Genomic DNA, 13,453 nt, shown 5'->3' on the forward strand with positions numbered 1-13,453 from the left:
CAGCCAGTCAAGGCCAGGCATGGACCACGCTGATATGGAACAGGTTTATGCAGAGTTCATTTGTATGAATGGAGACAGGTGCAAGGAGCTCCGAAGACCCGGACAGGATTCAGGATAAGAAGAAGGGCCTCAGGATCCAAGGACACAGAGCAAGGGGCTCGGCGCGGGAGCACGAGCAGATTTCCGAAACAGGACTCGGAACAAGGGGCACGGAGATGGGACTCGGTGCAAGGGACTGAGTATGGAACCTGAGGTGAGGAGATTAAAAGCCGGGATCTTCTGGAGGCTTGCGCTGCCGAGGAAATGGACATCTGGATGTGTGAAGATCAGGACGTGAAGACATCAGAAGAATAGGACATCAGGACTTCAGGGAATCTGAAGGACGACTGGAACATCAGGAGGTCTGGGACCGACGAGATGGAGACACAAGACCAGATGAGAGACCATAACGAAGATGAAGATGAAGACATGGAATTCCAACAAGGAACGGCGTGCCTAGGGGAAGCTGGATGCAGAGAAGTCCTAAGGAGGACTGGCTCCGTGCGAAGGCAATGAAGCAATGAAGATAGGCCCTTTTTATAGGGCTGAGAAGAGAGACTCCCATGATGATGTCATCAGGAGGGGCCACTCCCACGCTAACCCTTTAAGAATAGAAGAGAGGCGTGGCCTCGCGCCTAAGGAGGTGGGATGCAGGACCCTGGAGAGCGGCGTCCTGCTGAAGACGGAGCTGACTATCCAATAATTACACATACATAAAGAGAATACTAAATGCATACAATATTTGAATACAATATCTGTATAAATTTTATTGATATCACAGAATATCTAATACATCCTATCTAAACAAATTAAAACTAGTCACCCCGTACATACACTCTCACATATTCATACCCTTTAAAAACCATTAATATCTGTAAACATAGTGACACTACAAATATTTATCGAAACATACACTTATCAATGTATACAATATCCCCCAATATATTGCACTATTTCATCACTGTTTCATCACAATAGATATCAATACCCAATCGGTCAGTTCAAAAGTTATTAACTCAGGACAGATTTCTCATTGGATTGCCTCAACATAGAGTAATCAAGTTCTTCCATATCCAAGTAGGATTTCTCTTTTCAATCTGCAAAACTATTCAGTTCCTTCCGGTCCACAACGATCAAACTCATCCCGGTCCGACAAAGATCTTTGTTTCACCCCCTACCTGGGGCTTCCTCAGGGACTTAGTCAATGTAACAGCATTTATTTACTTCCCACACCTACATCCAAACATAAACACAATGTAAACACCTCTGTAACTATCCATTCACACAACAATATTATATTATATTATTCACCCATACTAACCTTCAAATACCAGTTTTTCCATACATACATTTATTATTTCAAAAACTCCATCTTATAATATCCATTGTAATTTCAGCGTTAACTTCAAATTTCCATCTGTTTATCTACAAAACCAAACAGGCAAGCATGAACTCCTCTCACACTTTTATCGATGATTAAATACAGAATAATAAACCAATACACTCCCCACCGCCTTTACTCATACATTGTACTCACAATTCCACCGGAATCAACAGGTATCACATGTCAAAGAACGTCATAGCATAAAGTCACTTCCTCCTTCTTTATATACACCAAGCCATCAATATTTAATTGAAACATTAAAGATACTAAACGTTAGCAACCACACACCTGACAGTTAAGTCACATTGAGGAATGCACTCCATTCAATCAGGCCATTTAAACCCCCGGGCGCGACTGTTCCCCATTTAAAAATAAAACGCTGTTCAATCCATCTCAACATTGCCGACAAATCACCCCCATTTGGTAAATAAACTCACTTCTAAATGAAATGGGAACTTTTGTTAAAATATCCTCTTTTGTTTCAAACAAATGTGCATCCCTAGTTATTATCACCTAAGGTTTTCATTATATGTTTGCCTTTTCACTCTTTATTTCTGTACAATCTCTATTACTTTATCTTAATTTGGATTCAGTTCTGATTCATGTCTCTCTGAATTATCTTTGGAATCTGAGCTTGTGTGCTCTACTTGGAAAAAGGTTGAACCTGGTTTCCTTTGGACTGTAGCCCTTGAAGGCCCTGGACATTTTTCTTCATCTGTACATTGACTTAATAGCATAAGAAAATCATTGCTTTTAAAATCTGACAGTTCTTTTCAGACTATATTTGTTAACTTGTACCATAAATCATAGTTTTTCTGTGATGGTGGGGGGAAATATTCAGCTGCTGAACGGCTTGGTTAGTTAGCCGGATAAACTTATCTTGCTAACTAGCAGGGTATATTCAGCTCAGTGGCACAGTTGCAATGTTGAATATACCTGGCTATCTTAAAGTTAATCGGATATATTTATTTGACTAACTTTAGGACAGGTCAGGGGCATGACCAGAGTTAGCCGCATCAGTTAACTGGTTAACTTCGAATATCGGCGCTAGCTGGTTAACTTATGCAGCTCACTCCGCTCCTCCCTGGAACGCCCTCATCTTATCTGGCTAATTTCTAGTTGGATAACGTGTTACCCAGCTAGAATTTAGCCGGATAAGTATTTAAGTACACCTGTTTAGCCATTTAGATGGATAACTTTTCAGTTATCCATCTAAATGATGAATATCAACCTCAATATGTTGTAGCACTCTTAAGGCAGTAGGGATCCGAGTTTGGGGGTCTGTCCTGTGACATGAGGTGCACATTTATGGTTTACTGCAGGTAATGTTTCTTTGCCCTCTCTACATAATCCACATTTTTATGCTTTTGACCAGGTAAAGATCAGTATGAAAGGCATCATTATTCTTATCCCGGTGGTTGTACGAGTAAAAGTGCACACGGAAGCAATTTCCCGTATACTTTTAGATATATGTAAAAGAGGTGTTTCCAGGGGCGAAGTTAGGGCAAGGAAACTGTTTACGTGCTCTACTTGCTAAAATCAAAAGCATGGGAGAAATTTTGCACGCAAATATTTACTCCCTCTCCCATGCAGGCGTAAATGTGCATGAGCATTACCTGCTAAGTTTCAAGCGGACTTACATGCATAAGTCTGCTTTTACAAATTATGGTTGAAGTCTGCATGTACCCTAAGTGCTAGCTTATAAAATTGGGAATTCTGTTTTCAAAATTTAGGACAACTACAGTCACAGAATAACCCCCAAATCCCCCTTTCCCACACACACACACACACACACACCATCTTACCACATATATTTGTCTTAAGTCTTCATGGGGCAGGCTGCAGGAGCGATCCCTGGTCACTCCTGCCTCACTGGTGGCTATTGTAAATGGTGCCAGCAGACCATTGTTAATTTGTTCTGAACACGAAAACTGTGCCGGCCTAATGTAAAGCCAATGGAAAACATCTTAGCCTTATGATGAAATAAGATGACTCCTTTGCCCTTCCTAAAAACATCTTTTTATTTAAATATTTTACTGTGTGTATATGCTTGATCCTTGATGCATCCTAGTTTAGTTGAGTTTATGAAATTTTCTGTATTGCCTTTCCTGTAAATCAAAGCATTCCTGGAACAGGAGTGTAGGCCACTAGATTACCATCTCTGTGTAGGACTGGTAATGACAAATGCTTATTTGTCATTATTCACAAAGTTAGATTATTGTAACGCCCTACTCTTGGGTCTACCTTCAACCACAATCAAACCGCTGCAGATGCTACAAAATGCAGCAGCTAGAATCCTCACAAACTCACGCAGATCGGACCACATAACTCCAATACTCAAAGAACTTCATTGGCTTCCAATCCCTGCCAGAATCCAACATAAATGCCTAACAATTATCCATAAAACTCTACACAATAAAGAGATGATTTGGCTAAATGATTCACTCCAATATCACTCCCCCAAGAGACCAACCAGATCCATTTATTTAGGAACTCTGTCAACCCCTTCCCACAAACTTTCACAGCTCGCCTCCACCCGAGAGAGAGCCTTTTCCATAGCAGGACCATCTCTATGGAACTCAATGCCCCCTGACTTACGTCTAGAGCAGAGCACAACAACCTTCAAAAAAAAGTTGAAGACCTGGTTGTTCAAACAGACATTCACCTAATCGTAGCATCCCTGGTCAACATAGCTCTGTATTAAAGTCTGTAATTTACAATGTAACATAATGTAATATACCTTCAGATAATGTTATATAATACTCTACTACTGTACCGTATTATAATGTGGCAGTAATGTAATATAGTTGCTTTCTTTCTTTCTCTCTTAACGTTAACTCTATCCCTCACTAAACTCTGCTTCTCTTTTTCGACATCCCGTTCCTTGGAATTTACCTTGTTAGATGTAACTATTATTTTCCTCCTACTGATGTTAATTGTTACCCCTGTTATAATGTAAACCGATGTGATATCCATTTAAACGTCGGTATATAAAAGTTTTAAATAAATAAAAAATAAATAAATGGCAACAAGTCAACTTCAAACTATCTTTCATCCCACACATCATCATTCTAAGGGCCCCATACACCTATCAAAATGAATTAGAGCAATGGAAAGAAATGGGACCTCTTTTGGACATGTAAATATAATTTGTTTTGGTTTTCCCAGCACACAATTTGTAACTTAAATACTGCCGGTACTCCAGCTTTTATCTTCAATGTCAACTGATAATTGATCTGTCTATAGCATTTGTGGATTTAGGCAAACGACAAGTTGTTATGTATAATTTATTGCATCAGCTCTCCAGCCCATCATTATTTCTCTTGCTTTGCTCAAACAGCGTCAGCAGAATGCCCTGAAGTACGTGACAGAAGAGTGGTGCCAAATAGAGTATGAGCTTCTGCGGGAGAGAGGTCTCTGGGGACCTCCCATTGGCTCACATCTGGACAAATGGATGCTGGAGATGACTGAAGGGCCGTGCAGGATGAGGAAGAAGATCGTGCGCAATGACATGTTTTACATCCACTATCCTTACATGCCAGAAACTGAGCAGGAGACGAATGTTTTGGTACGTGCTGGGTCAGGGATTGGTGCTAGCCGTGAATCCCCACTGTTCCAAAGCACATTGTGGGCCTAAGAGATGAACAAGTTGCAGATGTCCATGCAACCATGTGGAATGGAACTGGATTTGTTTTATTATGGAGCGACTTTGCTTTGGAGCCCTAGAGAAAAATATGTGCACATGGTAACAGATATAGAAAGGGATTGCATTAGTACAAATTTGAAACTCATGAGCAGTAACTCCACTCATCAAGACTACGGTTGAAGTCTTGACAACCGGTGCTATTGCTCTCAAGCTTCATCAAATTTAAGTCCTATTGAAAATTGTGCCATGAATAATGTAATGGGATTGATCCTGTTTCATACAGCATGCTCTCAGCAGCAGATCTAAACAGACCTTTCTCTGGGAGGAAGCCTTACATACAAAATCATGCTTTTACAGAGAAAGGGACAGGCAAGGGCACCTCAAGGGGATGATTTTGAAAAAGTCTTCTAGGTATAAAACAGTATTTTACATGCAGACGTGGCCTTTTATAAGAGTGCCCACTTGATATGTAGATAACCTGATGTGTGTAGGTCATGTTTTCTTGTAGTTTACTTGCACTGACTGGAGGCATTCCTGGGGTCGCTGTTGGGAGGGATTTGGATTAACCCACATACTTCATAGAATTCGTCAGTATATGCAGAACTTTTCAGGAAACATTTGTGTGCACCAAATAGCAGGTGTAACTTGTGTGGCTCGTTCTGGTGGGATAATTTTCAAAATGAACTTATGTGTCTAAGTCCACTTGGAAAATTGGTGTAAAAGAAGCACAATTTTTCCAGCTTCCTAATGCTGGCAAATCAGTTTTTGTTTACCTTTTTAATTACTAAACAGTATAAATGGACCCTGTAACTTGGAATGTGTTTCCCCTGTTGTCTGATGATATCTATATCTGACCTTGATGTGCATTTACCGTACAGGAACTCCCAAAACAATTATTTAAATTTATAAATGATCAGAAATGTATTTATTTTTATTTATTTATTTAAGGCTTTTCTATACCGGCATTCATGATACAATCATATCATGCCGGTTTACAAATAACAGGGGTGTGAAAACTTTGTTCTTTTAACCAGTGCAGAAGAAGCAAAAAAGTTACAATATAACAAGGTCGTTGAAACTGGGGGATGAAGGAGATAAGAGTAGATAGGACTGAATATAAACTTTACAGAGGTAGATTATTTACATTGTGCAATAATGTCTCTTTGTGGTTAATATTTACATTGTCTCGTTAGGTCACTCAAAGGGTGGAAGAAACTGTATGGCTCGTTTGCTGTAAGATCTCTTCTTGGATATTAGTCTCGGGAAAGGCTTGTTTAAATAGCCAAGTCTTAAGCCTTTTTCTGAAAGTTAGCAGGCAAGGTTCAAGTCTGAGTTCAGGTGGTAAGGAATTCCAAAGAGCAGGGCCCGCTGTAGAGAAGGCCTGGTCTCTGAGTGTAATATGGTGTGTCGCTTTAATTGGGGGAACAGTCAGTGATCCTTTGTATGCTTCTCTGATGGGTCTGGATGATGAATGAAGTCTGAGGGGGATTTGGAGGTTGAGGGGGGCTAGGGAGTGGATGGATTTATGGATGATAGTGAAGGACTTGTGTAGGATTCTGTATTGTATTGGCAGCCAGTGTAGATTTATTAGAATGGGGGAGATGTGGTCTCTTCTTCTGGAATTAGTCAAGATTCTGGCTGCTGCATTTTGGAGCATCTGAAGTGGTTTGATGTATGAGGACGGGAGGCCTAGTAAGATAGAGTTGCAATAATCTATCTTGGAGAATATTACTGATTGTAGGACTGTTCTGAAGTCATGAAAGTGTAGGAGTGGTTTCATTCTTTTGATTACCTGCAGCTTGTAGAAGCAGTTCTTGGTTGTGTTGTTAATAAATGTTTTTAAATTCAAGTGTTTGTCTATTATTACCCCTAGGTCTCTTGCTTGTGTAACAATGGTGTTGATTGGAGCAATTTGAGGGGAGGGATTGCTGTTTTCGGGAGAGATGAGGAGGAGTTCTGTTTTGGCGGAGTTTAGAATCAGATTTAGGTTCGTGAGGAGTCCGGTAATCTCTTGAAGGCAGTTTTCCTAGAATTTGAGGGTTTTTGAGAGAGATTCTTTGATGGGTATCAGAATTTGCACGTCGTCAGCATATAGAAAATGTTTTAGTCGCAGGTTGGTTAATAGTTGGCATAGAGGAAGAAGGTATATGTTGAATAGAGTTGGGGATAGTGAGGAGCCTTGAGGAACTCCTTGTGAGGAATTGTGACGGGGTGATTCTTTATTATTGATTTTAACTTTATAACCTCTGTTACTAAGGAATGACTTGAACCATGTGTGAGCAGAGCCTGTTATTCCAATGTCCGAGAGGCGGTTGAGGAGGGTGGCATGGTTGACCGTGTCGAAAGCTGCCGACAGCTGCCGACAGGTCCAATAGAATTAGAAGGAAAGATTGTCCTTTGTCCAAGCCCATGATGAGGTGGTCTGTTAGCGATAGGAGTAGGGATTCCGTGCTTAAAGCCTTGCGAAACCCGTATTGTGTGGGGTGTAGTATTTCGTGATCTTCGAGGTAGTTAGAGAGTTGTGAGTTAACCAGTTTTTCCAAAATCTTTGCTATAAAAGGCAGGTTAGAGATTGGGCGGAAGTTGTTTGGATTCTTCGGATCTAAGTCTGCCTTCTTTAGTAGTGGTTTAAGAGAGGCAGTTTTTAGGGTGTCAGGGAAGATTCCCTGTGTTAAGGAGCAGTTTATAATATCTGCTAGTGGTTTGGAGATAGTTTCAGGAATTAGCAAAAGTAGTTTTGACGGTATTAGGTCGGAGGGATGGGAGGAAGGTTTCATTTTCTTTAACAGGGATTGGATCTCTAAGGTGGTGGTAGGTTCAAACGAATCCAGCGAGATTCTATTGTTGAGTAGGTGGTAGGATCTAGTCATAGGGGTAGAGCTGGGAGGTAATAGGGTTAGGAGATTGGTGATTTTACTTTGGAAGAATATGGCTAGTTCGTCGGCTTTGGATTGTGCTTGTTCATTGGGGATAACTGGTGTGTTAGGTTGTGTTAGTTCTGAAACATAGGAAAAGAGGGCTCTTGCATCGAAAGTAAGGTCGTGAATCCTGTGCGCGTGGAAATCCCTTTTTGCCTTTAGGGTGGAGTTCCTGTAATGGTGGAGAGCAGATTTGTAGGTAGAAAGTGTGCTGGGGCAAGGGGTTTTGCGCCATAAGTTTTCTTCTTTTCTTCTGAGGAGTTGTTTGAGTTTCCGTAAGTCATTGGTGAACCATGGCTGCCTCTTTGGGGAATTTGGGTTGAGAGATTTTGTTGAAAGTGGACATAATTTATTAGCTATTTTCTCTGTGATATTGCTCCAGGATGAGAGAGCTGAGTTGGGATCTGAAAGGTTTAGGTGTGGAAGTTCTTTAGCCAGGTGGAAGCTGAGGTCATCAGATGAGCAGGATCTTCTGTAAGTGAACGGGGGTTGAGGGGAGTGAATATTACGGGTTTCTGTTATTGAAAAGGTAGTGGTGATAAGAGAGTGATCTGACCAAGGGACAGGGGTGCAAACCAGAGGGGATGAGTGCGTGATGCCTGAGTTTGTGAAAATGAGGTCCAGGGTATGGCCTGCTTTGTGGGTGGGCTTGTTGATGATCTGTTGGAAGCCCATGGCTGTAAGTGTGGAGCGTAAAGCTTCACAATTGGTTGTGAGTGTGGTGTTGTTGACATGAAGGTTGAAATCCCCCAGGATCAAGGCAGGGGAATCCAGGTTAATGTGTTTTGCAATCAGTTCAATTAGGAGGGAGGCATCAGAGTCAAGGAGTCCTGGAGGGGCGTAAACTAGGAGGATTTGGAGTTGGGTTGTTTTGAAGAGGCCTATTTCTAGATTTGAGTCCGATTTTACGGGGAAATCTCTAGCAACCCAATAGTGTCTTAGTTTTTCTATCACTGTAGAGTCAGCACTGTGCTTACTAGGTCAATAGTGAATTTGACAGGCCGGCTGGAGACAATTAGAGGGAAATCGTAAAATACTCTGCATAGTGATAGTCTAGGTGCACACTGTACATGCAGATTTTACCAAGTATTTTCAAAGCAAAGTCATGCTCATAAGTTTGTTTTGAAAATACTTGGGTAATTGGCTGAGTACACACACACATTCACAAGTGTAAAATTACATCTCCTCTTCAGAGGACGTAACTTACACATGTACCCTAAGGAGGTAATTTTCAAAAGGATTTACATGCTTAAAACTGGCTTTTATGCACATAAATGCCCTTTAAGCATGCAAGTGGGCTTTTGAAAATTGCTACGATATATGCCTACTTTTACATGCAGAAATCCTTTTGAAAATTACCCCTTTAGGAGGCAATGTAAAAGAATCTTGTCGTAGCAATTTTCAGAAGCCCATTTATGCACATAAAACCTTTTGAAAATTACTTTCTTAGGCGCACACTTTTTAAAATCGAAAAGCATGCGCATATATGCCAGGGCCGCCCCTCAGAACGCCTCTCCTCAGTACGCGTAAAAGTAAACATGAATACAAATTATGTGCGGACTTTTACATGTGCTGAGCCCAGATCATTTTTACTATGGCCATTTACACATGTGAAACTGAATTTCACGTGTGTGAATGACTTTGAGAATTACACCATTAATACAGTAACATGAAGGGAGGGTTTGGACATCTGAGGTCCTGTGTTTTAAAGGGATTCTCCCCATCTCTCTTTGTGGGGAAAATGTTTTTAAAAATGTGAGCAATGGCTTAGAATCATTACAGGTAGACCCTTTAGTACTAAAGAATGATTTAGATGACCCTATCCACTTCCATAGTCAGAAAGGCTTTAGGATTGTTTTTAATGCTAAATCATTTCAAACCATGATAACTCATTCTCTCTGCAGGTGTTTTGAGGCAAATCCATACATCACATTTTGGAGCATACCAAAGGTTTTGTAGTGGAAGTCTGGATACAGTTACCCATAATCCCTCGTGAACTGAAGCAAATATGTGAAACTGTAGAATTTTTCGGTAGTGGTGCACTAACTTTAAAGGGATTATTAGTAACATAACATCACAGAAGAAGGATCTGTCAGCTATCTCTGATATGCTTGTTTTATCTAATCTTAGAAAAATACAGCTTGAGGCAGGATGTCATTCCATACAGACAGACACTATTTTCATAGAAGAAACAGCCAGTGGTGTCTTGAACCACTGGCGGGACCTGGTATAATCCTCCCTCTTTGCTATAGGAATTCAATATCTGAATAGTATGTTTTCCAAGAATAGCTACATTTTCACAAATTGTGGATTTCCAAAATAGACACAAGATTTTTCCTTTTCAAACTTTTCAAACCCATAATCCCACTTGAAGTGAAACAAGAGTGTTGAACTCCAATGCTTTTCAGAAATAATGGGTCCAGGTAAAGGGTAGTTGTGACGAGAATTATCAGTCCTGAAATACTCATGCTTTCAAGAAACCACTGATTATCCCTGAAAATAAGCAATTTGGAATCTATCGATCTTTTGGGATCCTGCCAGGTATTTGTTACCCACAAATAAACACAATCTCATTAAATATCAAGAACATAAGAACATAAGAAATTGCCATGCTGGGTCAGACCAAGGGTCCATCAAGCCCAGCATCCTGTTTCCAACAGAGGCCAAACCAGGCCACAAGAACCTGGTAATTACCCAAACACTAAGAAGATCCCATGCTATTGATGCAATTAATAGCAGTGGCTATTCCCTAAGTAAACTTGATTAATAGCCATTAATGGACTTCTCCTCCAAGAACTTATCCAAACCTTTTTTGAACCCAGCTACACTAACTGCACTAACCACATCCTCTGGCAACAAATTCCAGAGCTTTATTGTAAGTTGAGTGAAAAAGAAATTTCTCCGATTACTCTTAAATGTGCTACTTGCTAACTTCATGGAATGCCCCCTAGACCTTCTATTATTCGAAACTGTAAATAACCGAGTCACATCTACTCGTTCAAGACCTCTCATGATCTTAAAGACCTCTATCATATCCCCCCTCAGCCGTCTCTTCTCCAAGCTGAACAGCCCTAACCTCTTCAGCTTTTCCTCACAGGAGAGCTGTTCCATCCCCTTTATCATTTTGGTTGCCCTTCTCTGTATCTTCTCTATCACAACTATATCTTTTTTGAGATGTGGTGACCAGAATTGTACACAATATTCAAGGTGTGGTCTCACCATGGAGTGATATAGAGGCATTATGACATTTTCCGTTTTATTAACCATTCCCTTCCTAATAATTCCTAACATTCTGTTTGCTTTTTTGACTGCTGCAGCACACTATGATGCCTAGATCTTTTTTCTGGTTGGTAGCTCGTAATATAGAACCTAACATCGTGTAACTACAGCAAGGGTTATTTTTCCCCAAATGCAACACCTTGCATTTGTCCACATTAAATTTCATCTGCCATTTGGATGCCCAATCTTCCAGTCTTGCAAGGTCCTCCTGTAATGGATCACAGTCTGCTTGTGATTTAACTACTCTGAATAATTTTGTATCATCCGCAAATTTGATAACCTCACTCGTCGTATTCCTTTCCAGATCATTTATATATATATATATATATATATATATATATATATATATATATATATTGAAAAGCACCGGTCCAAGTACAGATCCCTGAGGCACTCCACTGTTTACCCTTTTCCACTGAGAAAATTGTCCATTTAATCCTACTCTTTGTTTCCTGTCTTTTAACCAGTTTGTAATCCACGAAAGGAAATCGCCTCCTATCCCATGACTTTTTAGTTTTTGTAGAAGCCTCTCATGAGGGACTTTGTCAAACGCCTTCTGAAAATCCAAATACACTATATCTACCGGTTCACCTTTATCCATATGTTTACTAAACCCTTCAAACAAATGAAGCAGATTTGTTAGGCAAGACTTCCCTTGGGTAAATCTGTGTTGACTGTGTTCCATTAAATCATGTCTTTCTATATGCTCTAAGATTTTGTTCTTGAGATTAGTTTCCACTATTTTTCCCGGCACTGAAGTTAGGTTCACTGGTCTATAGTTACCCAGATTGCCCCAGGAGCCTTTTTGAAATATTGGAGTTACATTGTCCACCCTCCAGTCTTCAAGTACAATGGTTGATTTTAATGATAGGTTACAAATTTTAACTAATAGATCAGAAATTTCATTTTTGAGTTTCTTCAGTACCCTAGGATGCATACCATCCGGTCCAGGTGATTTGCTACTCTTTAGTTTGTCAATCTGGCCTACTACATCTTCCAGGTTTACAGTGATTTCGTTCAGTTCGTCTGACTCATCACCCCTGAAAACCATCTCTGGAACTGGTATCTCCCCAACATTGTCATTAGTAAACACGGAAGCAAAGAATTTATTTAGTTTTTCTGCAATGGCCTTATCTTCCCCAAGAGCCCCTTTAACCCCTCGGTCATCTAATGGTCCAACCGACTCACTCACAGGTTTCTTGCTTTGGATATATTTAAAACATTTTCATTATGAGTTTTTGCCTCTATGGCCAACTTCATTTCAAATTCTCTCTTCACCTGTCTTATTAATGTTTTACACTTAACTTGACAATTCTTATGTTTTATCCTATTTTCTTCAGATGGATCCTTCTTCCAATTTTTGAAGGATGCTTTTTTGGCTAAAATAGCCTCTTTCACCTCACCTTTTAACCATGACAGTAATTGTTTTGCCTTCCTTCCACCTTTCTTAATGCGTGGAATACATATGGACTGCGCCTCTAGGATTGTATTTTTAAACAATGTCCATGCCTATTGAAAACTTTTAACCTTTGCAGCTGCACCTTTCAGTTTTTTTCTAACTATTTTCCTCATTTTATCAAAGTTTCCCTTTTGAAAGTTTAGTGTTAGAGCTGCAGATTTACTTATTGTCCCCCTTCCAGTTATTAGTTTAAATTTGATCATGTTATGATCACTGTTGCCAAGTGGCCCCACCACCGTTACCTCTCTCACCAAATCCTGCATTCTACTAAGAATTAAATCTGAAATAGCTCCCTCTCTTGTTGATTCCTGAACCAATTGCTCCATGGAGCAATCATTTATTACATCCAGGAACTTTATGTCTCTAGCAAGTCCTGATGTTACATTTACCCAGTCAATATTGGGGTAATTGAAATCTCCCATTATTATTGCACTGCCAAATTGGTTTGATTCCCTGATTTCTCTTAGCATTTCATCATCTGTCTGACCATTTTATCCAGGTGGACGGTAGTATACTCCTATCATTATACTCTTACCCAACACACATGGGATTTTTACCCATATAGATTCTACTGAGCCTTTAGTCTCTTGTATGATCTTTATCCTGTTGGATAAAGGGGTGCCACACCCCTGCCAAGTTGATCCTCCCTATCATTGCGATATAATTTGTACCCTGATATAGCACTGTCCCATTGAATATCTATATAAAACTACTTAAATTGAATGCAT

At 40.1% G+C, this 13,453-nt stretch overlaps 1 protein-coding gene across 1 annotated transcript in view; it reads left to right on the forward strand.

Moving 5' to 3' along the window:
* Positions 1-13,453, forward strand: part of WDFY3 (WD repeat and FYVE domain containing 3) — a 616,621-nt gene that overhangs the window by 469,666 nt on the left and 133,502 nt on the right. The window contains 1 exon segment of the mRNA XM_029599364.1: positions 4,764-4,991. Coding sequence (XP_029455224.1) covers positions 4,764-4,991 — 228 coding nt within the window.

The sequence above is a fragment of the Rhinatrema bivittatum genome, chromosome 1 (assembly GCF_901001135.1).
Source record: "Rhinatrema bivittatum chromosome 1, aRhiBiv1.1, whole genome shotgun sequence".
Taxonomy (NCBI): domain Eukaryota; kingdom Metazoa; phylum Chordata; class Amphibia; order Gymnophiona; family Rhinatrematidae; genus Rhinatrema; species Rhinatrema bivittatum.